The 27990-nt window shown below is 40.6% G+C and overlaps 1 protein-coding gene across 1 annotated transcript in view; it reads left to right on the top strand.

Annotated features, from left to right (window-relative positions):
• Window positions 1–3624: 3624 nt before the first annotated feature.
• Window positions 3625–27990, top strand: part of LOC149165338 (HNH endonuclease) — a 135028-nt gene continuing 110662 nt past the window's right edge. Inside the window, exons 1-2 of the mRNA XM_089432290.1 lie at window positions 3625–4185; window positions 4280–4318. Coding sequence (XP_089288416.1) covers window positions 3790–4185; window positions 4280–4318 — 435 coding nt within the window. The 5' untranslated portion in view covers window positions 3625–3789. The remainder of the gene's footprint in view (window positions 4186–4279; window positions 4319–27990) is intronic.

Here is a 27990-nt window from a genome sequence, read left to right as displayed (position 1 = left end):
TTTCAGTTTTCCTGTAATTGAGCTCTGCGTATCATTTTCTCTCCTTCGAGTTACTGCTGTCGCTGAGGAGTGTGGTTGGGCTTTGCGTGCTTAGATCTGCGACTTTCAGATCTGCGGTGATTCTACGTGATCTACTTTGATATTTTATGCGGCTTTCAGATATGCGATGATCTGTGGCTTTTAAATCTGCGGCGATCTATGGTATACGGCTTTCAAATCTGCCATGATATGATCTGTGGCTCTGCGGCACATTTAATATACATTCCCGGTCTTGCTTCCCTTGCCTGCTAAGGTGTTCTACTGGTGATCTGCGGCCTTCAGATTTGCCATGGTATGATCTGTGGCTCTGCGGCACATTTAATATACATTCCCGATCTTGCTTCCCTCGCCTGCTAAGGAGAACATTCTCTAGATGGCTCCCAGCTTCATGAAAATAGCTGCTGGCTCAGTTCTGTCTACCTCTGGGGGGCAAGCTCCCGCCCATATCGTCAGTGAAGCCCCAGCTCCCACTGTCCAGGTGGTCCAGGCCTCACTCAATGAGGCTTTGAAGTTCTCTGAAAGTGCCCTAATATGTCGATTCAATGGTTTTTGGCCGCGGCTGACAACTCTCCACAGTTGGATCTCGGAGGTATGGAAGCCTATAATTCCTGATGCAATTAATATCTACCCCTGTGCTAGGGGTTTCTTTATAGTAGATTTTGAAAACTGTGAAAGCAGACAATGTATTCTAGATTCAGGCCCTTGGTTTTGGGATAAATCAGGCCTATTCATGAGGCCATGGGACCCATCATTCGATCCCTCAACAACAGTCATAACATCAGCACCAGTTTGGGTGAGATTGCCAAACCTACCCTTACATCTTTGGAATTTCTCTTCGCTAGAAGCCATTGGAAATGCAATTGGGAAATTTTATTGTAGGTGCCCAGAAACATAGGAATATGCCAGAACCACCTATGCACGCATCTGTGTGGAAATGGACTTCAGCGCCGGATTCCCAGCTGAAATACACTTAACAAGTAAAGACTATGTGTGGAACCAGAAACTCGATTATGAAAGTGTCCTCTTCAGATGTCGATCCTGCTTTGAGACAAGCCACCTAGCCAAAAATTGCCCAAAAGACTCCCAAAAAAATTATGCTAGAAAAAATCACCACAGATCTACATGGTGGGAAGGAGCACAAAAAGAACACTACACTGTCATCCAAGAAGAATACTCTCGAGAAAACTCTGAATTACAAGAAATCGGGCAAGATAGAAACAACTCTCAAGACAAGCAGGGGGAAACCCCTGCCCAACAACAAAAAAGTGAACTCAACAACCCCTCAAGCATCGACAATTATGAGGTTTCGAATAACGCGCAAAATAAATCTTCATTTAACAGCAAAGCAGATCTCCTAGACCAAACTTCTTCTCCGACTATCTCCAAAAGGACGAACACAATAGATTGCGAAGCTAAGACACCAATGTCCCAAGAACCAGAAGAGATGAAGGAGATGCAAGATAAAGAAAGTTGGAAGACCGTAGAGAAGAAAAAGAAAGCTACATCACCAATCTCACCAAGAAAGACGAGGAGCCAGACAATTAGAAATTAAGAAATTATAGGTCCGATAGACCAATTTGGTCTCAGTGGATGTTAACCACCACCACCACCACCACCATCATCATAATACCATTTTCAATTTCGGGTTTGGGGAGTGCTTCAAAAAATAAATTTCAATTATTGAATTGAGACTTCTGTGATCCATATCAATTGTTTGAGGAATCTTCGACGAAAATCACATAGAAAAACTTTTGTCGACACGTTTCGAACCAGCCAGTGTGGTTCATCGTCATGACAAGTTGAATGAGCAGATCTCACTAAGCACATTAAATAGATATGGCAGAGAATCCCATGACTTAACGGTTAACAACCAACAGCTAGAATTGACTGGATAATGGCTAGATTGACTCAGATAAAAGGTCAATTAATATTAATATATATATAATTTTTTTATTCATTTTATTATTTTAATTAATTTTAAAAAGAAAATTTTTATTGGTTATTAATATTAAAATTAAAATGTAAGGGACAATGTTAGAATTAATATATAAATGATGTAAATATATTAATGAATATAGATTAAAAGTTTATGTAAAATAAATTAATTTCGAAAATATTAATTAGTAATAAATAAAAGATGGAGTAATAGTTAATTATATTATAGTATTATAATATTAAAATTAAAATAGTATATTAGCTTTGAATTATAAAATAGATTAATTTTAAATTTAATTTATGTAAATTAAAAATAAAATTAATAAACAAAGAGTTTAGTTAAAAATATTTGTTAGTAATAAATAGAAATGGAATAATATAGTTAATTATAGTTAATTATATTATATTACTATAATATAATTAACTATTACTCCATTTTTTATTTATTACTAATTAATATTTTCCAAATTAATTTATTTTACATAAACTTTTAATTTATATTCATTAATATATTTACATCATTTATACATTAATTCTAACATTGTCCCTTACATTTTAATTTTAATATTAATAACCAATAAACATTTTCTTTTTAAAATTAATTAAAATAATAAAATGAATAAAAAATTTATATATATTAATATTAATTGACCCTTTATTTGAGTCAATCTAGCCGTTATCCAGTCAATTCTAGCGGTTGGTTGTTAACCGTTAAGTCATGGGATTCTCTGCCCTATCTATTTAATGTGCTTAGTAAGATCTGCTCATTCAACTTGTCCCAACGATGAATCACAGTGGCTGGTTAGAAACGCGTTGACAAAAGTTTTTCTATGTGATTTTCGCCGAAAATTCCTCAAACAATAAATTTCAACTTCATATGAGGCATGTATTAAATATTAAAAATTATGGAGACTAATTTTATTTTTATAATTATTTAATTTCTAATACATTTTTGTTTTTAAATTAAAAACACATTTCTAGCTTCTATTTAAAAATGTATTTTTTTTTCTATTCAACTACAATGTTTTTATAAGTTTGAACTAATTAAAAATTTATATTTTTTAAATATTTTTTTTTTATTTAACTATAATATTTTCATAATTATTTAATTTTACAAAATAATATAATAAAATAAAAATCTAACATATTTTTAAAAATCATTTATAGTTAAATGTTTTTGGAAATTGATTTTTAAGGAATTAATAAGATATTATTATTGTGGTTGGATATAGATTCTTCGCCACCACAACACAATTAACAAAATATCTCATTTACCAATCAATAAAACACATTTTAATTTTACTTATTAAAAACATAAAAAGAATTAGATATAATTTTAATATTAACTTATCATGCATCATGTGCCAACAACTTCAATAATAACCATTCAATCTTTGCAACATTCCCATAAGGAGTTGCCCAGAAAGTTATGGAAATTCCAGTGATATTTAAAGAAAATATGGTAAAGATTTTTGTAAATTCAAGTTATAGTGGTTAAACTTCAAAATTTTAGATGTCCTAAATGTTTTTGAGGGTTCTGAATCCTATTTCCACCATCAAAAAACGATTAAACACTCTCTCTACAATTTTTTTTGAAATTTTTCCCCGGATTCCCACCACTTTTAACTGCCAAGCCAATTCCTCCGGCTCTCGTTAAACGACTCCTTTTCACAATAAATATCCACTATGCGTTTTCATTCCCGCGCTTCTCGCGGCAAAATGTCATACCCACGGATGCCATGCGCGGCCTCGTGTGACCACTCCTAACCCTGTATCCCTCATCTGAACTATTGTAACCTCTGTTCTGCCCAAAGCATGGGCAACGAAAGGTTCAAAACTGCGGCCCCTTCACCGTCGTCTTGGCCTGATGAATCATCATCAATAGAACACGGGGTCCAATCCCGCCCCTTACAATCTCCACGCAAACCCTGGAGGAAGAAGAGTGCGGCTGCTACATCTCGGCGGACGGTAATTGAGACAGCAGGCATTGATGATGATGAGGAGGTTGTCGGAGAAGAGTCGTCGGAGTACAATCCGAGATCATTTCCCTACCACATAAAGCAGGCTTGCTGGGAAAAAGCCGAGAAAATTAAGGGCAGGGACCCTGACAGATGGCGCCGTGACCCCCTCGGCAACGTTGTCTTTCGCAAGCTCGTTGGCTGCTCTGGTTGCCTATGTCACGACTACGATCACATACATCCTTATTCCAAGGTAAATTAAATATACATTTCCATCATTTCACGAACCTTAATCCGGAAATACAGTTTTATCGTCAGTTTCCAATAAATTTATTTAATGGCTCCAGGGCGGAAAGAGTACCGTGGAAAATTGCCAAGTTCTGCAGGTAATCTCATTCTTCAAGGCCTTTTTAAATTTCCCTGTATTTTATTTAAGTTTTTATTTATTTACGAGATATTGCAATTTTGACGTTTTCGGGTAGAAATAAGCCTCTGTGACATTGCTTCAGGTTATTACAACCCTAGTCTCTCCAACGTTTTTTTAATCAATCATATTCTAACATAATTTTGAGCTTTCTTTACATGACAATATGCAGGAAACCCCAGGCCCTTCGCTAGCAAGAAATGGAATATATTTTAACTTTCCTTGCACAAGCTTAGTGCCATAAATTTCAAACCTCAGGTCGACTTCTCATGTGGTATTGAACCTGGAGAACATTCGCACGCTTATGTTGGCTCGTTGCCATTGGGTTCTAATAATTAATATCGCACAACCTCTGAATGGAAAAAGTGTGCCCAAGGCAGTGTTCTTTATGAGGCTAGAACCGAATGAATTTCAGAGCTTATATCTCTATCCATCTTAAAAATCCTCGAGAAAAACGCACACATAAAAGATTTCTAAATCTACTTTCCAACAAAAAAATAATACCCAACCGGACGCTCCAACTAAGATATGCCCTGTAGAAAAGAAGGTACCTGAATAAACAATGTTTTCAGGCCGTTACGGAAAGACAACGTTAAGCAACTATATTTCCCTGACATTGCTTAAAAAATTACGAGTGACCACTTATTGGAAGCATCTTTGGTTTACATTCTAACAAAAATAACACCTTTATCTGACTTTACAGTGGAAAGTTATGACCTCTCCAACATAAAGACTTTTTTTTCCCTTTATTCAAAAACCTGTTATGAAACTACATGTCTTGTGCCTTGATGCAAATCTACAGACTGCTATTGCAAACACAAATTTGACTGAAATAGGAATAGGAAATATGATAGGAATGAAAAAACAAATGACAGAAGATTGGGGGCACCAGCTCATCTAGGAATGGATTGAATGAGCAAATCCAAAGGATCAATGGAGGAAGGTTTCTCCAAGTGACTGCATTGAGAGAAATGAAACATTTCATTGATAGATAAGCTTGATACAAAGAGGGGGAAGACCTCAATTTATATAAAAGGAGCAAAGCCCTAGCTCGTGGTCCAAGGTATCTTTAGATTTTATGTGGCAAGTAGACTCTTACTTAATTTAAAAAATTAGAAACTGTAGTATGCTAAGGCAATTTTGTACTTAGGGTTTCTTACGTAATTAGGGTTTTCTGCAATTTTTTTTTTTCTGCTCAGAAAATAACACAAGCTGTTCCAATATAGATATACCTTCAATAATCGACACTATACTTTCAACAGTACAGTGATCTGCACAATGTAAAGCTGTAGTTGAATTGCTTAACAACTCAATAGTATTCATGTAGCCCAAGTTCAACCATCCAGTACAAATCCAACAGTGCCAAAACAATTCCAAATAAATCTAATCTAATTCTGAACAAAGCTAGTTTACTGAACACCTTATCCCATCAACTGATCTGAATTATGCTGTATTGCTGGTGCGGTTCTAGTCATAGTAATGCTTGTCTAGCTTCATAAACTCTTCCTGCTACAAAAACTATTCGTAATGCTACTGAAGCTCAATGATGGCATGCGAGCTACCTCACGAAGATAGCGAGAAACTTTTCCAAATCTGTCTCAAGATTTCTGCTCAAGGTCGCATGACTCTGAATCCACGACTGCCTCAGGATGTTGTTTGTTTTTCAGCACAAATTTAGGAATGTGACTGCGGTCTCCCTATCCTCCCGCAATTACAATCACGTTAATCCTCGACAGTCACATGAATACTTGTTTCATCTTTTCTGCTGTTATATGAATTCTTCCGCCGCCACACCTGTGACAAGATCCACTACATCACACTTCTGAATGCTAGTTTGAGCAGATAGTTACGATGGTAATTTGATATCCCTTCCATGGCTAGCCGCGACCTTCACTACACTTTTAACCAAATTAACTTGAACTACGTGAATATCTCGTGTGTCTTGCTTACTCAATTTCCTGCCTTTGATCAATCCCACAGTCATGAAACTATCTTCTCAGAAAATTTGTCTATTTGCTACAGGATTTGCAACTTTGGCTAGACCTTGGATTTGCTACAAGAGCCACGTGCATCTACTACAAGGCTCAAAGTTGCTATAGGAACCCGTGAACTATCTCAGGGGTTATCCACGATTTTCAGGGGGCTTGGATCACCTTCTGAACTACTTCAGGAAACCCTACGTTTGTCAGAAAACTTCTCCAGGAACTTTAGACTGCTTCAGAATGGTGGTAATCTCTAGGTTGCTCTTGAGTTGATTGCTTTGACCTTCGCTGAGTTTCAGGATACTCGCTTGCAACTCATGTGGCTTTAGATTGGGATTGTTCCAACTCGTTTGACTTCAGGGGAGGACTCAAATTATCTTTTGTTGCCTCAGAAAGAATGCGTTTGATTTTAAGATCTTCTACAGACCAGAACTTCTTCACAATCCTGTGCCAGAACAGAGTAGAAAAATAGGAAAATAATGAGATACGTTGATCAACTAGGGTTGAATCTTTCACAACTGAAATTGATAGGAGAAAAGGATTCTTAAAATCCTCAGAGCTTTAGGCTCAAAGAAAACAAAGACAAATGATCCAATCCAATGATGCCCCAAATGAATTGAAGCCTCTTGTATTTACAAATTTCCTTGAGGGGATTCTTTCCTTAATTAATTGAGTAAAATTCACTCCAAACCCTAACATTGATTTTCTCTACCCAGCTGCCCCAAAAACTTGCCCAAACATTGGGTATTTTGGGGTTTCCCCCCATATCAATGACTATAGCCTATGGGGTTCAATAGGCTACTTGGTCTCGTAGACAGTTAATTTCTCGGGAACTTTACAGAAACACTCTAATGACATATTCCAAGTTCTTATTAACACAAATTGCTTTTACAAAGATTGGAGTATTATAAAGACCTATAGGCTATGACTAAAACAATATTGCCCAATCTTGAGCTTACATATAAAATTGACATTATACAGAGATTGTTATGTTTAGATACACAACAAGATCCCTTGGGGCTACATATTTCATCCATTTTCAGGTGGTCCACGAGCATTGTTGGCCTCTTTTGAAGCTCTTCATTAAAGGAGATAAGTTGCAAGTGCTAACTCTCTTGATTTAGCTTATCTTTAATTGCCTCTGTCACTTATATTGGATTAAGGTGATGATAATTTCAAGCCCTTGGTGACTAATGTCATTATGATCTCAATCAAACAAGTAGATTATTGAATTTAATTACTTCGGAAATCAAATTTTAGACCACAGCATCAATCACACGATAGCTAGAAATTAAACAAGAAAAATATAAAATTAATTTCAAATATATATGTAATTACTCATTTGAATAAACTTTTCATTCCTTTGAAAAACTTACAAGGAAACCTCAAAATGTTGTCCAAAAACCAATAATGCACAGATACCAAAAAAAACATCTTGAATTGAGCTTGTGCAGCTTGCATGAGAAAGTATAGACAGTTAGGAAAAATAACTAGAAATAATAGAAAATTGTTGTACGACGAGATAAGCTGTCTGTACATAATTGTTTTGTACCTTGTATCCAACTGCTTGGTGCTTGTATTGATGGTCAACTATTGCCCAAATTTGCCTCTGTGTGAATCCCTGTGCTTGCTCTCTCTCTCTCTTGCTTGCCCAATTGTTCATGTGTGTTAAAAGCCTCTACCTTGCCCTACTTTATTATCTTAGTGGACAATCTATTTTTAAGATTACTCTTAGTCTATGTCATGCATGAGATACAATTGCATACTCAACTACATGTTAAAAATAATGAGGGTACCAAGGAGGTGTTTCCTAGTGCATTAGTCTTTTTTCCTAGGAAGACACTTTAATTACCTTTTTGGCATGTGATTTTATGGGTTATATTAAAGTCATGGTGAAAAAGTCACTTTATGTGGTACATGTACTAGGTACTTTATATTAATGTCACTTTGTCTTAAAGTGACTTTATGAGAAAAAGTACTAAAGTACCTTTTAATATTAAAGTTACTTTCTATTTTTAAGTTAATTTTATGAGGAGAAAAAGGTACAAGGTACAAAACATTAAAGTGACTAGGGAGTTCATTAAATGAGGGGGACCACATGAGAGAGGGGGTCAAGTGAGGGAAATGATCTCCACCCTTGATCTCATGGGCTGAGATATAATCTCAGCCCTTGATCAATAGGGTTAGGGTTCTCCTATCTAATGAGAAACAAAAAGGGAGAAAAGGCAAGAGATCTCTCTCATTCTTCATGTGCATTTGGAGGATAGAGAATAGTTGATGGAGAAGGGTTTCCATGGCTGGGAACACCATTGCTACAACAGGCTTGAGTTCCAAAGTGGTTGAGTTCAAGCTCAAGGAAGGCGGCACAAAATTCTAGGAGATAGCCAGAGTTTCTCTGCACAAATTTCAATGTAGTAATAGAGATTAGGTTGGAGGAATTTCGTGGCAAAGGCTGAGGGAAAGGTTGCATGCATTTCCATGCAGCAGTTTGCTCAATTTTCGTGGTCACTCCTGTAGCAGCCAATGAGAAATTCGGGTTAGTGGCAGAGAGATAGGTAGCACAAAAATCAAGGATCTGATAGTTGGCATGTCAACGCAGGTTTTTAGTATATATGTGCATCAAATGGAGGTTGATTGACACACATTTCTAGGTAGTCAAAGTCTTTGTTAAAGCGCAAATTTCTAGGGAGAGAATAACAACCAAAGGTCCGAGTTTCCAGTCTTTGAAAGCTAAACAAAGGTCAGATAAAAGAGCATAGTCTGTGGTTTAGAAAACAAGGAGAAAGTGGACTGAATGAGGCAGTCTTCCCAAGGGAGAGATAAGTACACCTTGTTGTTATTATCTCTGTAATAATTTCCTAAGAAGCTAATATATTCCTCTCTTTAGAACTGGTTTTCCCTGTTGTAGGGTTTTTCTAGGGTAATTTGTTATTATCTCTGTAATAATTTCCTGAGAAGCTAATATATTCCTCTCCTTAGAATTGAATTTCCCCATTGTAGGGTTTTTCTAGGGTCATTTGTTGACCCAAACTCATTGTATAAGAAGTGTGTGAAAATTTGTGTATGCTTGTGTTTATTTCTCTTATTAGCTGGAAAGATAAATGTAGTAGAGTAGTCCTAAATGTTTCAAAATAATTAGTATTAAAAATTTACATATCAGTTAACTCTTTGGGGCAGTGGGCATTAAACATTATGCTAAAACCTTGAAACTGGGAGGGTTACAAATTTGCAAAAAATTCTACATGGTATCATAGCCTATGAACTTATAGTGAAGTTTTTAGCGGAGAAGAAAACCATCAATAAGCGCTTCTGCTAAAATTGGGAACAATGAACCTAAACTACCTTCAAACACCTAGAGTCTGTTTGTTGAGAGGGAGGTAGATTTGGGGATTTTTAGATTTGAGATTTAGTGTTGGTTGTGAGGGTCATGGCGATTGGTTTGAGGGTGGAGGATAGATTGAGTGGGGTTGATAATTTTGGGCCTTGGAAGGAGAGGATGACGCCACTGTTTAAAGAAGTTGAAGTGTGGGACATAGTGGAGAGTCCTGTGCAACCTCCAACTGATCCAACTCAGTTGGTGGACTTCAACAAGAAGAATGTGAAAGGAAGGAGAATCATTCTTGATGCCATCAAAGACCACATTTTCCCTCATGTGACAGGGTTGAAGTTTGCCTATGAGACATGGGATCCCCTTGTGACACTTCACTAGAGCTCTAATGAGAATAGGAAGATGGTGTTGAGGCAAAAGTTGAAAACACCAAGATGACCAAGACTGACATTGTGACCTCATACCTCACCAAGATCATACAGGTGAGAGATAATTAGTTGCAGTGGAAGAGGTTATCCCCAAGGACTTGTTGGTCAGGATGACACTAGATGATTTCACCAAGCAGTGGGATGGATTCATATATGGCATTATGGCCAGAGAGCATTTTTCCAGACTAGAGGAGGATGTGGGATGATTTCAACCGAGAGGAGTGCCAAGAGTGGAAGCCAACATGGTGGGGTAGATGATGAGGAGAATGTTGCCCTTGCAGCTAAGGGCAAGCAAAAAACCAAGAAGGGGTCTTTTCGTGGAGCCATGCGACAGAAGGGTGTTGGAAAATGGATAATGGCAACTTATTATACTTATTTTCCTTAACCTTAATATTTGCTTGTGAACTTATTAACCTTCTTGTGTTCTTTTAGTGAGATCTTTCATCAAACAAATATCAAGAACATAAACTGCAACAATAGAGGACACAAATATTAGACTCTCATCCAGGGCAAAACCCCCCCAAGGGGAAAACCCGAAAGCTCTTCTCTTGTTAAAATCTGCTTCAAATGAGATACAAAGACCCAAACCCTAGACCAGTCCTTCTCCTAGTACCAACTCAACCCTTCCTCAAGTCCTTCCTTGATTCTACAACAACCAACTTTGATACTACAACTTCAACTTGCCAGCTTCAATACTGCAACTCGTCTTGCAACTTCGACCTTGCAATGTTGGCCTTGCAGCTTCTTTGGAAACCCGAATCCAAACTCCTCTTGAGACCTTCCTAGAGCAAGATCGCTCTCTCAAGGTCAACGAGGTCAATATAGGGTTTTCTCCTTTCCAGCTACAAGATTTTGCACTTTGTCCTATTGCAACTTAGGCCTACAACTTCAACTTCTTTCTGCAACCCAAAAACCCTAGAATTTTGCATTTGTGAGGGAGATAGAGCCCAAACCAAGAAAAAATCGTCCTTTCTCCTCCTCATTGATCTTCACTCTCCTTTTTATGCTCTTCCCAGCTATAGATCGAGCTCTGCCTTGTAGATCAAACTTGTTGAGTGAGTGAGTCCAAATTAGGTCGAACTACTTCCTTTTATAGCCTTCTCAAGGGGTCGAAGTCCCTCCTTTAGGCCGGCTTGATGTTCCTAGGGCCGACTTATACTTTGGAGCTTCCAGGACTTTCTAGACTAAAAAATAATTCTTTTTACAAATATGTTTTTGCCCGAAAGGGTCTTATAAACATGTTGTTGACTCCTTTGACTCAAGATAATAAATCCTAAGGCCTAACAAACCCTATAAGCACGAAGAACATGGTTTTACCTAGAAGACCATCAATAAAGAGCATGAAACCCACGCTTTAATAATAATAACTTTTCCTTTTTTTCTCTTGTTTGTTACATCAAATACATATTAGAATGAGTACAACAATTATGAAGATCGAAACTAGTTACATTCTAAACAAAGGGGAAGCAAAAGGCCAAGGAGAAGGACATGAGCAAAGTGAAATGCTTTGCTTGTCGGAAGTTGGGTCACTATGCTGTTCAGTATTCCAACAAGAAAAATAAGAAGAAGGGCATAGCAAATTCGACAGAGGTGGATGGGTTTGCCTCCAGATTTGACATGAAGTTTGCCTTAGTGGTGAGCCTTGCCACTAGTGTCACATCTTCCGGTGTGTGGTTTGTAGATAGTGGATCTTCCTGCCATATGACTAGAGTGAGAGAGCACTTCACGAGTCTCACAAAGGATGATATTGACTTGGAGGTTGTGCTTGGAGATAACTCTGATGTTAGAGCAACAGTAGTGGGGACAACATCCTTTTAGAGGGAGTCATCACCTCCTATGAAAGTGACAGATGTTCTTTATGTTCTAGGGTTGAAGAAGAACTTGATTTCAGTCTCCAATATTGAGGACAGGGGATAAGAGATGGTGTTTTGAGGAGTACAAGTGCTCATATATCTCAGGGATCCAGTATTGAGTTTGCTAGAGTGATTGGAGTCGGTAGTGGGAGACTCTACAATTTTATGTTTCAGCCTACTAGAGCCTTAGTGGCGCAAACCAACAATAGTGAGTTGTGTGAGATATGGCATAGGAGGATGGCCCATTTGCACCATGGAGCATTCAGGGTGCTGAGGGAGATGGTTACAGGCTAACCTGAGTTTAATACCATGCATCATGATGTTTGTATGGGGTGTGCTTTGGGAAAGTACACCAAGATATCTTTCCAAGTAGTGACAACAAAGTAGCATGTATCCTAGACTTTGTACACTCTGATGTGTGTGGTCCTATGTTCCATGTATCGTTGAGTGGACATGAGTGCTATGTGACCTTCATTGATGACTACTCTAGGAAGACTTGCATTTTCTTTCTAAAGACCAAGGATTAGGTCTTCAAGAGGTTCCAAGAGTTTAAGGCTCTCGTGGAGAATCAAATGGGGAAGAAGATCAAGGTATTGAGATTAGACAATGGGGGCAAGTGTACCTCCAAAGGAGATGAAGAAGTTTCGTAGGAGTGTTGGCATCAGGAGGGAGTACATAGTACCTTATAACCCCCAATAGAATGGGGTGGTGGAGAGGAAGAATAGGGCCATAGTGGCTGCAGTTAGAGCTATGTTGCATGGTCAAAGGCTACCTTTCTTTTTATGGGCCGAGGCGTGTAACACTATAGTGTATCTGTAGAATAAGAGTTGACATAGAGTCTTGGGGAGTAAGACTTCTTAGGAGGCTTATCTGGGAAGAAGCCTAAGATTGGGCACATTAGGATTTTTGGGTGCCTTACATATTCACATGTCCCTGAGGAGAAGAGGAAGCTGGAACCCACTGTAAAGATGTATCTTTGTAGGTTACATTGAGACCAACAAGGCCTACCATATATACATTCTTGCACAGAGGAAAGTTGTCCTCAGGCTGAATGTGAGATTTGAGGAGGAGAGGGCCTTGAGGAGGTCTCAGGAAGTTGATCAGGTAGAGCAGCAAGTTCCTTAGCAGGGGGCCACACGACAAGTTCCAAGATCTTCAAGTGGTACACTAGGATCAAGAGGCTCACCTACTTATGGGTTGATGGGCTCATAAAGTCAAGGATCACCAGGCACAAGATCTCAGAGTATAGGATTACTATAGACCACAAGAGGGGCTTCCCCATCAGGAGTAGAGGCTCCATTGGAGGATTTTCCCATACTAGTTGAGGAGGCTACCATAGGGAAGAGGAAGCCAAAATGGCTTCTTGAGACCTTGAAGGCAGTGGGGAAACCTCAGTGGTCAGTGAGGGAGAACAGACCATCAGAGAGGTTGGGTGGCTATGTGGCAGATGTTGTGGAGATTGGGCCATGTAGCTATGAGGAGGCTGCTAGTCAGTAGATGTGGAGGGATGCCGTGGTGGAGCAGTATGCCTCCATCATGAAGAATGATGTGTGGGAGATAGTGCTGAGACCTGAGAGGAAGTTAATGGTGACTTCTATGTGGCTCTATAAGATCAAACATGTTGCAAATGGCAACCTGGAGAAGTTCAAAGCTCTTTTTGTAGTGTGGGGGTTCTCACAGGTAGAGGGAGTTGACTTTGAGGAGACCTTCACACTAGGTGTTGTTATACCTCTATTAGAGTAGTGATACCTATATCAGCTAAGATGGGTTGGAGGATTCACCAGATGGATGTGAAAACTCCCTTTCTCAATGGGGTCATATAGGAGGAGGTGTACATTGAGTAGCCACAGGGCCTTGAGGTGCATGGGAGAGAGTCTCATGTGTGTAGCTTTAAGAAATCCTTATATGGACTGAAGCAGGGGTTGAGAGCATGGTATGAGAGGATTGATGATTGAGGCCTACTTGCAGCATATGGGTTTTCAGAAGAGTGATGCATATGCGAACCTATACTTCATTATTTTATGGTGACGATCCACTCATTTTGGTTTTGTATGTGGATGACTTGTTTATTACAGGGGAGGATAGAATCATCCAACATTGCAAGAGGGACCTAGCCTTGGAATTTACATGACTGATATGGGATTGATGCATTACTTTTTGGGGTTGGAGGTTTGGTAGGATGTTAAAATTGGCAACTAGGGCCAAATTCCACTTTGGATAACTCATTTGATGGAGATGATTATTGCATTAAATTCCTCTTTTCGAGAGGACCAAAATCGACCTAAAGATCATCAAATTTGGATAAGGTAAAATATGTTTTTGAGGTCAAGCCCACGTGTGCAAATTGTCAAGGTCGGCCACATTATCATGTAGGCTCATGAAGCCCAATGGATGTGTCACTTGAGCCCCAACGACTTGTATACATATAAGAGACCTCAAACCTCATTTGGCATTATCTCATCACACACATTCTTCTTTCTCCTTCTCTGATTGGTTCGTACAACTTATTGGGCATATATATTCTCTCACACATGTGGCAAGAAGGACGAATTTAAGGATAGATTATAGGGCCAAAATTTTAGAATTATGTTGTAGGTTTGACTAGTGTTGACCAGGCGCTTTGACCATCAGTTTGACTGCGATTTTTGGGTCAGAATTTCGTTTTTGGAAGGTTGCATTGATTGGCACAGTAACCGAGGTATTCTGGGCACATTGACCAGAGCTAACTGTAGAGCTAACTGCAGAGTTGACCGCAGACTTGAAGTGCAAAATTTGACCAAGTTTGACTGCCGATTTAGTGACTGTTTTGGGTTGATTTTGACCACTTTAGAAGGTCGAGTTTGACTGCCTTTGAGCGAACTCCAAAGAGGGCTGTTTGCTATTGCGTTGACCATCGTTGACTTTCTGGTTAGGGCGAAATTTGATTGTTGTTGACTACAATTTGACAGGGTTGTTTTGACTTTGATTTGGCAAGTCAATTTTGACTTTTGTACTCTTTCTCTCTCTCTGTTGAGCATTTGATATAATATAAGATTTGATCAAAGGGTTTTCCCCATCCTGGGGTTTTTCCTTGGCATTCGCCAAATCTGGTGTTCTCTTGTCTTGGCTTGTCTTCTGCATTTTATTGTTCATGTTCTATTTACAATTACTATCAATGTGATTTATGGTTAATGTGATTGCTATTTGAAACTAAATTGGAAATTGTCATTGGGCTGTTAAAAGGACATTGAAGTAATTGTGCTAAGCATAAAACATACCATTGTTAACTAAAATCAACATGGTTTCAAAGCACAGGTGAAGACAAAGCCCAAGCAAGAGAGAGAAAAGCAATCACTAGGAGATATCTATTGGACAAGTTTCAATGGCTTCTACATCTTACTTCAAGTTTGAGGACAAGCTCAATGACAAATCTGACTATCATGCATAAAAGATGACTTTGGACCTGACTTTGGAGGAGCATGAAGTATTAGACTATGTGCAGGGAAAAGTGGTGGAGCCTCCTTCAAATGCACTGACTGCTACTAAGACAAAGTATATATAATTTGAGGTCAAAGCAAAGAAAATTTTGATTGACTCTATTCAAAAGCATTTGGTTTCCTATATCTTTGATTTGGGAACTTCTAAGGAGATGTATGATAAGTTGGTTGGGATGTTTAAAGTGAAAAATGCAAATCAAATCCTCTTTCTCAAGAACAAGTTGAAGGATATTAAGATGGACAAAGGGGAGTCCATCCAATCCTAGTTCATGAGAATAACACAAATCAAGAATGACTTGCCATCTATTGGAGAAGTTATTATTAATTTGTTGAGGAATCTTCGACGAAAATCACATAGAAAAACTTTTGTTGACGCGTTTCGAACCAGCCAGTGTGGTTCATCGTCAGGACAAGTTGAATGAGCAGATCTCATTAAGCACAATAAATAGATAGGGCAGAGAATCCAGCCTTAACGACTAACAACCAACAGCTAGAATTGACTGGAAAACGACTAGCTTGACTTTGATACAGGGTCAAAGAATAAAAATAAAATTTTAATTCATTTTATTATATTAATTAATTAAATACGATTTTTTTTTGGTTTTTGATATTATATTAGAATTAAAATGTAAGGGACAATGTTAGAATTAATGTATAAATCACTGTAAATATATTAATGAATGTGAATGAAATAAATTAAAAATTATGTAAAATGACTCACTTATTAACAGGGAGCTCACTCTCATTGCACTTGGAGGTTTTTCAAGACCTTGGGATGTATTTGTCACCACTATTCTCAACAATGACATGATATCTGTTTCGAGGAATTATTAGTTAGGTGCACTCAAGAGGAGACTAAGATGATGGAAAGAGACCAACCCTCAAATGAAAATGAACCTACTGCTTTCTCCGCTCATGCAAAGAGTAAGAATAACGCTGGTCCAAGGAGACAAGGTCAAGGATCTAAGAAGGGATTCAAAGAAGGAAGAAAAGGAAGGTGCTATAATTGCAACAGGTTCGACCACTATGACACGTCCTTTATGTTGATGATCTCTTTCTGACTGGTGCGAACCCTCTCATCTATCAATGCAAGAGGGAGTTGACTTTCATGTTCGAGATGAAGGACCTAAGATTGATGCATTACTTCCTAGGCCTCGAGGTCTAGCAAAAGCCAGGCGAGATTTTCCTTTCTCAAGGAAAATACATTGTGACGCTGCTAGAGAGATGTGGGATGGTGGATTGCTAGTGTGTGTCTACTTCAATGGAACTCAACTTCAAGAAGCTATGTGGAAGTGTTGTTGGGCCCAAATTGGCAAACCCTTCCGAGTATCAACAACTTGTGGGAGCCCTAATGTTCTTGGTAAACTCTCGACTGGACATATGCTTCATTGTGGATACATTGAGTCAGTGTATGGTTGAGCCTCATCACAGACACTGGATTGCTGCTAAGAATCTGTTGAGATATCTTCGTGGCACAATCAACTATGCGCTGAGATACCTTGTCGGGAATTTGAGGCTACATGGATATTTTGATGTTGATTGGGCTGGCAGTGTGGTGGATCAAAAGAGCACGTCGGGATGTTGCTTTTCATTAGGGTTTGATTCGATTTCTTGGATGAGCAGGAAGCAATAATCGATTGCTTTAAGCACTGTCGGGGTTGAATACATTGCAGCAAGTATGGCTTGTTGTGAAGCTATATGGTTGAGAAAGCTCTTCAGTGCGCTGTTTGAGCACGTACTGGATACCACTATGATCTATTGCGACAACCAAAGTGGGATTTGCCTTTCAAAGAATCCCGTATTCCATGACAGTTCCAACACATTGATATAAGGTACCACTTTATCCGGGATATGGTACAATGTGGAGCAATAAGGCTCCAACACATTAGGACCAATGAGCAGGTTGCAGAAATCCTCAAGAAGTCCTTAGGGAAGGTCAATTCTTAGCCTTCCGAGAGAGACTTGGAGTCGTGGAAGGACCCTCCCATGAGGGTCCCGCTTGAGTTGGACATTGAGCTCTGGGAGCTTCATGGGGCTTGGGGTACTTCTTGGAGCCATGAGCGACCATAGGGTGAGTGGTTCACCTTACCCTATAGGTGCGCTGTGTACAGGGTGAGTGGTTCACCTTTGATACCCCATGATGGTTGACATGTGTGTAGGGTGTGTTGGGAATCACAATTGCCGTTAGACCAAAACCTGTAGGTGTTAGTCAATGATCGCATTGCCATAGATAAGGATCCACGAGAGGCGGTTAGTCCATGGCGTGAAACACACGGGGAGCGTTGGTTTATCCAATGTCCAACAATCTCCCCACCAACGCGAGCGCGTGTGTATCGAACTCGTGACCTACATTTTGATACCACTTGTTGGGAATCACAATTGCCATTAGACCAAAACCCGCAGGTATTAGTCAACGATTGCATCGCCAGAGATAAGGATCCATGAGAGGCGGTTAGTCCATGTTGCGAAACACACCGAGAGCGTTGGTTTATCCAGTGTCCAACAAGGTGAGTAGTTCACCTTTCCCCACAATTGATGACACGTGTGTAGAGTGAGTGGTTCATCTTCCCCTATGATTGATGATATATGCATAGGATGAGTGGTTCACCTTCTCTTGCGGATGCCCCAACATACATCCTACCCATCTAGTCCGAGACTCATGGGAAGTACTTCTCATCTGGCCAATGAGTCGGGAAAAGAGGATAGGAACCATAGCACTATAAACGGATGCATTGTGTATTGTCGTACTCCCTATGTCTAGGATGCATGGTGTTCAACAACTTGATCAAGTCTGATTAGGGTTATACCCCTGGATTGAGTTTTTTTAGTGTAGAGTGGTAAGGTCTTGTGACTCACTCTTGATCAATTCTTCTTCATTATCTATATTAGTGTTCAACAGAGTAGAGAAGAGATGCAAAAATAGTACATGATGACAAGATGGCATGATGATGGATGGATTGGCACGTGGAATTCTCCCTAGTTGAGAGGGAGTGTTAAAATTGACAACTAGGGCCAAATTCCACTTTGGACATGTTAAAATTGGCAACTAAACCCAAACTCCACTTTGGACATCTCATATGATGGAGAAGATATTTTGTGGGATTCCTCTTTCCAAGAGGTGTAGGATTGATCAAAAGATCATCTCATTTTGACTATAAATGGAATTATGAATTTATTTCTTCTATGGACAAATTGTTAAGGTCGGCCAACAATCTAATGTAGGCTCAAAAGTCCAAAAGTCATGTCTCTTCACCCTCAACGTTGCATATAAATAGGAGCATCTACCTCATTTGGACACTCATCATCTCACACATATCTCTCTCTCTCTCCTCATGTGATTGGGTCCTACGAATTTTAGGGCAACCTTCTTCCTCTCCACATGTGTGAAGGTTTGATTGGGGTTTTTCCGATTTCTGCATTGATCGAGTTGCAACCATCTTTGACCAATGTTGACCAGGCAGTTTTTGACTTCCTTTGATTGCGATTTTTGTGGGAATATCTTTGTTTGGGCAGGCCGCATATTTGGGCATAGAAATCGAGATTTTATGGGTTGTTTAACTAGTGTTGATTGCAACAAGTTTGATCGCAGAGTTGACTGTGTGTTGACCAACTTTGACCAAGAATTTCCAGACTGTTTTGGGCTAATTTGGACTGTCCTTGGAGGTTGAGTTGACTGGTTTGACTGAGTTGATTTGGAGAAGATTTCTGCTGGTTTGACCAACGTCGTCTTTTTGGTTAGGGCAACCTGTTCACTGCTGTTTTGCTGCACAGATTTGACTGTGTTTGGGCAAGTGAATTTTGTATATTGTACTCTCTCTACCGAACTTATGAAGAATAATAAGAAGATTTGATCAAAGGGTTTTTCCCACATTGGGGTTTTTCCCTGGCATCTGCCAAATGTTGTGTCCCCTTGTCTTGGTTTGTCTTCTGTTTATTACTTATGTTCTATTTGCATTTACTATCATGCTAATGTGATTGTTAATCTGGAAATTGATATTGGGCTATTAAGAAAAATTGAAGTAAATTGCTCTTAAGCACAAAACATACCATTGTTATCTAAAATTAACATGGCATCAGAGCTGAGGTGAAGACAAAGCCCAAGCAAGAGTGATAAGAGCAATCACTGAGAAAATCAATCGCTGAGATTTGTTGGACAAGGACAAGATTCAATGGTCTCTGCATCTTACTTCAAACTTGATGACAAGCTCAATGATAAGTTTGATTATTATGCATGGAAGATGGCTCTTGATTTGACTTTGGAAGAGTAGGATGTTATGGAATATGTGCAGGGAAAGATGACTGAACCCCCTTCAAATGCACCGGTTGCTACTAAAACAAAGTACAAGAAAGGTGAAGTCAAAGCTAAGAAGACCATTAGGGATTCTATTAATAAGCATTTGGTTGCATACATCACTGATTTGAACACATCTAAGGAGATGTATGACAGGTTGGTTGGCATGTTCAAAGTTAGCAATGCAAACCAAGTCCTCTTTCTCAAAAACAAGTTGAAGGACATAAAGAAGAGAAGAGGTGAAGATATCCAATCCTACTTCATGAGGATTACTGAGATAAAAAATGATCTTCTTTCAATTGGAGAAGTTATTGTTGACAGGGAGCTCACTCTCATTGCCCTTGAGGTCTCCATCATGAATGGCATGTGTTCAACACTACTATCCTCAACAATGACAGGATTCTAGGTTTTGATGAATTGTTGACTAGATGTACTCAAGAAGAGACAAGGGTGATGGATAAAGACATGCCTTCATGTAGAAATTTCTCATTTCCCACCCCGGTTTTCAGTTTCTCCTTATTTCTCCCATATAGTTAAATGCCCTTTCCCATAACCATACATTCAACAAGCTGGAAAAAATAAATATTGCTGAAAACACAAATTCTGGAAATTTTACAGAATGCTGGAAATTGCAGAAATAAAAATCAGCAGTAATAAACAGCCATTAAAACACATTTGAACACTGATATTTTTGGTCAATGTGACCCTGGAAAAACCCCCTACAACTCTTGGGGAAAACCAGTTTGAGAGCTCTTCTTTATTTCTGGAAAATGCCTTTTTACAGTGAGAGAAAATGTTCAGCAAAAATCAACAAATAGACTTTTACAACTTATCTCAGCCTTGCTGAAACACCGCTGCTGTTACACCGCTGCTGTTGCTGTTACACCGAGGCTGTTGCTGTTACACCGCGGCTGTTGCTGTTACACCACGGCTGTTGCTGTTACACCGCTGCTGTTGCTATTACACCGAGGCTGTTGCTGTTACACTGCGGCTGTTGCTGTTACACCGCTGCTGTTGCTGTTACACCGCGGCTGTTGCTGTTACTCCGCTTTCAGCTTTGCTATTACACCGCTTTCAGCTTTGCTGTTACTCCGCTTTCAGCTTCGCTGTTACACCGCTTTCAGCTTTGCTGTTACACCGCTTTCAGCTTTCCAGAAATCTCCCTTGCTCCCTTGCTCTCCTTCTCTCAATCTGCTCATGAAAGAATGAATGATCTTTTTCTCCCTTAACCCAACCCTAAATGACTTTTGGGTGATCCCTAAATCCAATGGCTGAAATAGATTTAGATCAATGGCTGAGATTAAATGCTTATTTAAATCTCACTTTCTATTTTTTAATTCACCCCACTTTAATAAAGACCCACTTAGTCATTTATTTCCAAAGTCACTTTTCCTTTCTAATTTTTCATTGACTTTATAAAAGTCACTTTAAAATTAGACTTAGTAACTTTATCACTTAAAGTCACTTTCAAATTAGATTTAACTTTATAAAAAATTATAAAGTTACTTTAAGAGAAAAATTAAATTCTTTTGGACACTTTTCCCTAGGCCAAAGATCAAAGCCTTAGGGAACCACCTGTCCTCCGGTACCAAATTTCAACACTCCCTCTTACCGAGGAAGGTGTTCCTCACCACACCCATCTTGTCTCTGAAGTAGACATGCTTGCCCCGTGGTAAGGCTTTGGTAAGAATATCTGCAACCTGCTCATCAGTGGAAATATACTCAAGCTTCACAGCTCCCTTCTGAACATAGTCTCTGATGAAATGATATCTGATCCCGATATGCTTTGACTTGTCATGAAATACTGGATTCTCCGTGAGTTTAATGCAACTCTGATTATCACAGTAAATCACTGAAGGTCTCAACGGCTGACCAAATAAGCCAAACATCTTGCGAAGCCAGATGGCCTCACAACTAGCTAGACTGGCTGCCATATACTCTGCTTCCGCTGAACTCAGTGCTACTGACTGCTGCTTCCGGCTGAACCATGACACTACTGCTGAACCCAACCCAAAACAGCACCCTGAAGTGCTCTTCCTATCAGAAGCACAACCTGCCCAATCAGAATCAGTGTATCCTGCCAATCTCACTCCATCTCCCCGCTTGTAGTCTAGACCATAATCCACTGTCCCCTGCAAGTACCGCAAAATGTGTTTTGCAGCCACCCAGTGAACCTTCCTAGGCTCACACATAAACTGACTCATCGTGTTGACTGCAAAACAGATATCTGATCTAGTGTTGACCAAATACATCAAGGAACCAATCAGTTGCCTGTACAATGTGGGATCCACCAACTCGGAATCCGAAGCATGAAGCTTCTTCCAGTTGGTGATCATCGGTGTCGACATGGGTCTACAATCCTCCATGTGGAATCTGCTAAGGATGTCCACAATATACTTCCCCTGCCCCAGGAAGAAATGCCCCTCCTCCTGCCACACCTCCAAACCCAAAAAGTAATGCATCAAGCCGATGTCCTTCATCTCAAACTCTGCCGCAAGATCTCTCTTGCAGTGCTCTATGAGTCTCTCTGCACCTGTAATGATCAAGTCATCCACATACAACACCAGAATGAGAGGCTCCTCACCAATCACAATAAAGTAAAGGTTCGGATCTGCCTCACTCTTTGTGAAACCCATCCGCTGCAAATATGTATCTATCCTGGAGTACCAAGCTCTGGGAGCTTGCTTCAGGCCATAAAGGGCCTTCTTCAGTCTGCACACATGGGACTCCTTCCCATGCACCTCAAAGCCCTGTGGCTGCTCAATGTACACCTCCTCCTGTATGAAGCCATTGAGAAATGCGGTCTTCACATCCATCTGGTGGATCTTTCAACCCATCTCTGCTGCTATCGATATAATGGAGCGTATCGAAGTATATCGAGCCACGGGAGCGAAGGTCTCCTCATAATCAACTCCCTCTACTTGGGAGAACCCTCTAGCCACAAACCTTGCTTTGAATTTCTCAATGTTGCCATCTGCAGCATGCTTTACCTTGTAAAGCCATTTGGAAGCAACCACGGATTTGCCCTCAGGCCTCGGCACCACCTCCCAAACATCATTCTTCATGATAGAAGAATACTCCTCCTGCATGGCCTCTCTCCAGACCTGCTGGCTAGCTGCCTCCTCATAGCTAGAAGGCTCAGAGTCAAGGATGCTGGTAACCATCGCCATATAGCTACAAAACCTCTCAGGTGGTCTACTCTCTCTGACTGGCCTTTTCGGCTCAGCAACAGATGTGGCATCTCTCAAGGTGTCCTGAAGCCACTTGGGCTTCCTCTTCCCTGAGCATGCTTCTCCCATAGGAGAATGAAACTCCTCCTCCTCATCACCATCAGTAGCCTGAACTCCTGACTGTCTGTCTGTTGTCCTCCTGCCTGCACCTGAACCTGTAGAAGTTGAGGTACCGTGTGAACTATCCATCAGTGGACTCCCTAGTGAACTGCTCTGCATGCTACCCGGAGCACCACCCCTCTGGCTCGGCGAGCCACTGCTCACTGATGGACCTGACATCCTCATAGATGTACCTCCAGATCCTCCTGATCCCTGCCCACTGGATCCCTGCGACTGACTCAACTGCTGCTGAGGGTCTGGCTGATCCAGATACTCTAACTCCCGTGACCTCCTAAAGGCCCTGTCCTCCTCGAACTTCACATCCCGTCTGACAACAACTCTCCTCTGTGCAGGAATGTAAATCCGAAAGGCCTTTGAGGTCTCACTGTAGCCCACAAAGATACCCTTCTCTGCGGTGGGCTCTAGTTTGGTCCTCTTCTCCTTGGGTATATAGGAGTATGTAATGCATCCAAAGATATGAAGATGATCAAGATCAGGCTTCTTCCCAGAGAAAGCCTCCTCCGGAGTCATGTGCCCCAAGGCACGATGCGGACTCCTGTTCTGCAAGTAAACAGCTGTGTTGCAGGCCTCTGCCCACAAGAACAATGGCAACCCCTGATCATGTAACATGGCTTTGGCAGCCCCTATGATGGATCTGTTCTTCCTCTTTGCAACCCCGTTCTGCTGGGGGTTGTAAGGAACAGTGAACTCCCTCCTAATGCCTGCCTCCGCACAATAGTCAACAAACTCTCCAAGGGTGTACTCTCCTCCATTGTCTGACCTCAAGGACTTGATCTTCCGACCTGTCTGTGTCTCCACAAGAGCTCTAAACTCCTGAAACCGCTTGAAGACCTCACTCTTGGTCTTCAAGAAATAAATCCAGGTCCTCCTGGAGTGATCATCAATGAATAAAACATAGTACTCATATCCACTCAAGGAAACATGAGACATCCGACCGCTCACATCGGAATGAATCAAATCAAGTATCCCAGTCGCTCTGCTGTCACTGCTGGGAAAAGGGGATTTGGCAAACTTGCCCATAGCATAACCTCTGCAAGTATCAAAGTGATCAGTACTGAAATCTGGCACACCTGTAGTGATCTCCCGCAATGTCCTCAAGGCTCCATGATACATGTGTCCCATCCTGCGGTGCCAAATCTCACACAGCTCAGAACTGCTAGCTCTGCTGTCGGTACTACTGCTCAATGCCAAAAGGGGCTGGAATGCAAACTTGTACACCTTTGCATGGCGTACACCTATCACTCTAGCTAAATCAGCTGGAGTGTCCCTGGGATACATCAACACCTGTCCTTCCCTGAACAGTACCTCATATCCTCTGTCCTCCAAAGCTGAGACGGATATGAGGTTCTTCCTCATCCCTGGCACATAAAGAACCTCTGACACCTTCAAGGGAGGTTTGGACTCCCTCTGAAATGTCACTGTCCCCACCCCGACTGCTCTAACAACTCTGTCATCACCGAGTACTACCTCAATATCAGTGCCACTCTCTGAAAGCTCTGAGAAGTACTCACGGACTCCTGTCATATGACGTGAAGCCCCACTGTCCACATACCAGATACCTGAAGATGCTCCGCTAATCGAGGGAAAAGCATGCTCCCTCTGAACCTGTGTGGCAGGTGATCCTGCACTAGAGGACTCACATGTAGTGAACGCAAACTCCCGGTCAAAACGACCTGCAAAGTCCTCAATCTCTGCTGAAGCTGCCACGTCCTGGTTCTTCCCCTTCTTCTTCTTCTTCTCCGGACACACAACTGCATAGTGTCCCATCTTCTGACAATTCCAACACTTCACCTTGGAATAGTCCTTCTGTGTGTTCCCCTGTTTACCTTTACCTTTGCCTTTGCCCCCACCACCGCTTGTGGAAGCCTGCTTCTTCCCTTTGCCTTTCTTGCCTCCTGCCACCAGTGCTACGTCCTCATCCTGCTCAACTGGCTTGGTTGCCCCAAGCTGTCCTTTCCTGATCTCTGTCTGAATGCAATCATCCCAAAACCTCTCCCATGTGGGAAGGGTCTCTCGTGCACAAACCCCATCAGCAAAGTTCAACCATGAACGGGGGAGGCCATTCACTGCAATCCGCACCAACTCAGTGGGTGGAATGGCCTCTCCAATCGCTGCCAACTCATCTCTCACATTGGTAATCTTTGTGAGATATCCAGCTGCACTATCATTACCCATCTTAATGTTCTTCAGCTTCTCCTTCAGGACCATCTTCCGGTTCTCATTGGTACTTTGGTAGAGATTGGACAATGCTGTCCACATCTCATGGGCATTGCTCTTTCCTCTCACATGAGGAATGCAATGGTCTTTGATTCCGTCTAGAATCAACCTCTTACCCTTGTTGTTCTTTTTATTATAAGCAGCCAACTGAGTAGCATCAATAGGCACAACAACAGGGTTCTGTGCTGTATGCACCATGATATCCCAGACTTCTGCCTTATCAAAGATACTCTGCATTCTCTCCTTCCAAATGCTGTAATTTGTATGCCCATCCAACCTATCCTCCACCCTCAATCCCAATGACATCTTGCTGTCCTAAAACTGAAAAATAGCACTGCTGTAGTAAAGATAAAACTGCTGTTTATAAAAAATCAGCTTGCTGGAATTTTCTGAGTGAAAAATCAGCAGCTGTATTTTTTTCTTTTGCTGTCCCAAACTGCCCTTCAGCACTCAAGCTCTGATACCATGTAGAAATTTCTCATTTCCCATCCCGGTTTTCAGTTTCTCCTTATTTCTCCCATATAGTTAAATGCCCTTTCCCATAACCATACATTCAACAAGCTGGAAAAAATAAATATTGCTGAAAACACAAATTCTGGAAATTTTACAGAATGCTGGAAATTGCAGAAATAAAAATCAGCAGTAATAAACAGCCATTAAAACACATTTGAACACTGATATTTTTGGTCAATGTGACCCTGGAAAAACCCCCTACAACTCTTGGGGAAAACCAGTTTGAGAGCTCTTCCTTATTTCTGGAAAATGCCTTTTTACAGTGAGAGAAAATGTTCAGCAAAAATCAACAAACAGACTTTTACAACTTATCTCAGCCTTGCTGAAACACCGCTGCTGATACTTCGCAGCTGTTGCTGTTACACCGCTGCTGTTGCTGTTACACCGAGGCTGTTGCTGTTACACCGCGGCTGTTGCTGTTACACCGCGGCTGTTGCTATTACACCGTTGCTGTTGCTGTTACACCGCGGCTGTTGCTGTTACACCACGGCTGTTGCTGTTACATCGCTGCTGTTGCTGTTACACCGCGGTTGTTGCTGTTACTCCGCTTTCAGCTTTGCTGTTACACCGCTTTCAGCTTTGCTGTTACTCCGCTTTCAACTTTGCTGTTACACCGCTTTCAGCTTTGCTGTTACTCCGCTTTCAGCTTTGCTGTTACACCGCTTTCAGCTTTGCTGTTACTCCGCTTTCAGCTTTCCAGAAATCTCCCTTGCTCTCTTGCTCTCCTTCTCTCAATCTGCTCATGAAAGAATGAATGATCTTTTCCTCCCTTAACCCAACCCTAAATGACTTTTGGGTGATCCCTAAATCCAATGGCTGAAATAGATTTAGATCAATGGCTGAGATTAAATGCTCATTTAAATCTCACTTTCTATTTTTTAATTCACCCCACTTTAATAAAGACCCACTTAGTCATTTATTTCCAAAGTCACTTTTCCTTTCTAATTTTTCATTGACTTTATAAAAGTCACTTTAAAATTAGACTTAGTAACTTTATCACTTAAAGTCACTTTCAAATTAGATTTAACTTTATAAAAAATTATAAAGTTACTTTAAGAGAAAAATTAAATTCTTTTGGACACTTTTCCCTAGGCCAAAGATCAAAGCCTTAGGGAACCACCTATCCTCCGGTGCCAAATTTCAAATAGGAATGATCCTATTGCATTCTCCACTCATGCTAAAAACAAGAACAATGCAGGTTCAAAGAAGCAATGTCAAGGAAGACCGAGATTAAGACCGAGATTCAAAGATGGAAGAAAGGGAAGATGCTTCATTTGTAACAGCTTTGGCCACTATGCTAGGGAGTGTCCTAATAGAAGGGATACACCTCGGGATGATGACAACAACTACCACACCAATTTCAGGGGCAACAATAATCAAAGGAATGGCAGGTTCAACAAGAAAGGAAAAAGGCATGCCCCCGCTACTCAACATGGAAATGGTCGACCTCCCCAAAGATCAAGAAACTCCAGGTATGATGAATCTAATGTTGTATATAACAAGCAAAAGAATTTTATCTTATATCTGACCTCTCTACTGCTTCCCCTCCAGATACCTTGGGAAATTGGTTGATTAATAGTGGTGCGTCACGACACTTTAATGGGTATAAGGAAGCTCTTTCAAATCTGATAGAAAATGATACAAACTTGGAAATCATTCTTGGAGATAGTGCCACCTATCCCATGAAAGGAGTTGGGAATGTTACTCTTCAATTAAATCAAGGTAGCACCATTCATCTACAAGAAGTGCCATATGTACTTGATCTAACGAAGAACCTGGTATCCATCTCGGCAATGGAAGACAAAGGATTCAAGGTGGCATTGATTGATGGAAAGGTACGTGTTTGGAAAAGAAATTTCAAAGAAGCATTTACTCTTGGATTCAGGGTTGATAGCCTATATCAAGTTGGAGGGAGTCTATTGGGAGATATGTCTTGTGACACATCTTTTCAATCCGAATTATGGCATTGAAGGTTTGCTCATCTACAATATACAACCCTACTCGATGCAAGGAAGATGGTGACAGGTGTGCTCGAATTTGACGTAGAACATGAAGGTGTTTGTCAGGGATGTGCCGAAGGAAAACATACAAGGGTACCATTCCCCTCAAGTGATAGCAAGACTACCAACATTTTGCAATTGGTTCATTCTGATCTATCTGGTATGTTGCCCATGACATCTTTGGGAGGATATCTAT

This window comes from Pinus tabuliformis, chromosome 5_1 (genome assembly GCF_031772625.1).
Source record: "Pinus tabuliformis cultivar Carrire ecotype Pingquan chromosome 5_1, CPIR1, whole genome shotgun sequence".
In the NCBI taxonomy this organism is placed as follows: domain Eukaryota; kingdom Viridiplantae; phylum Streptophyta; class Pinopsida; order Pinales; family Pinaceae; genus Pinus; species Pinus tabuliformis.
Note: the sequence above shows the minus strand (reverse complement) of the source record. Positions and strands in the feature narration are given on the sequence as shown.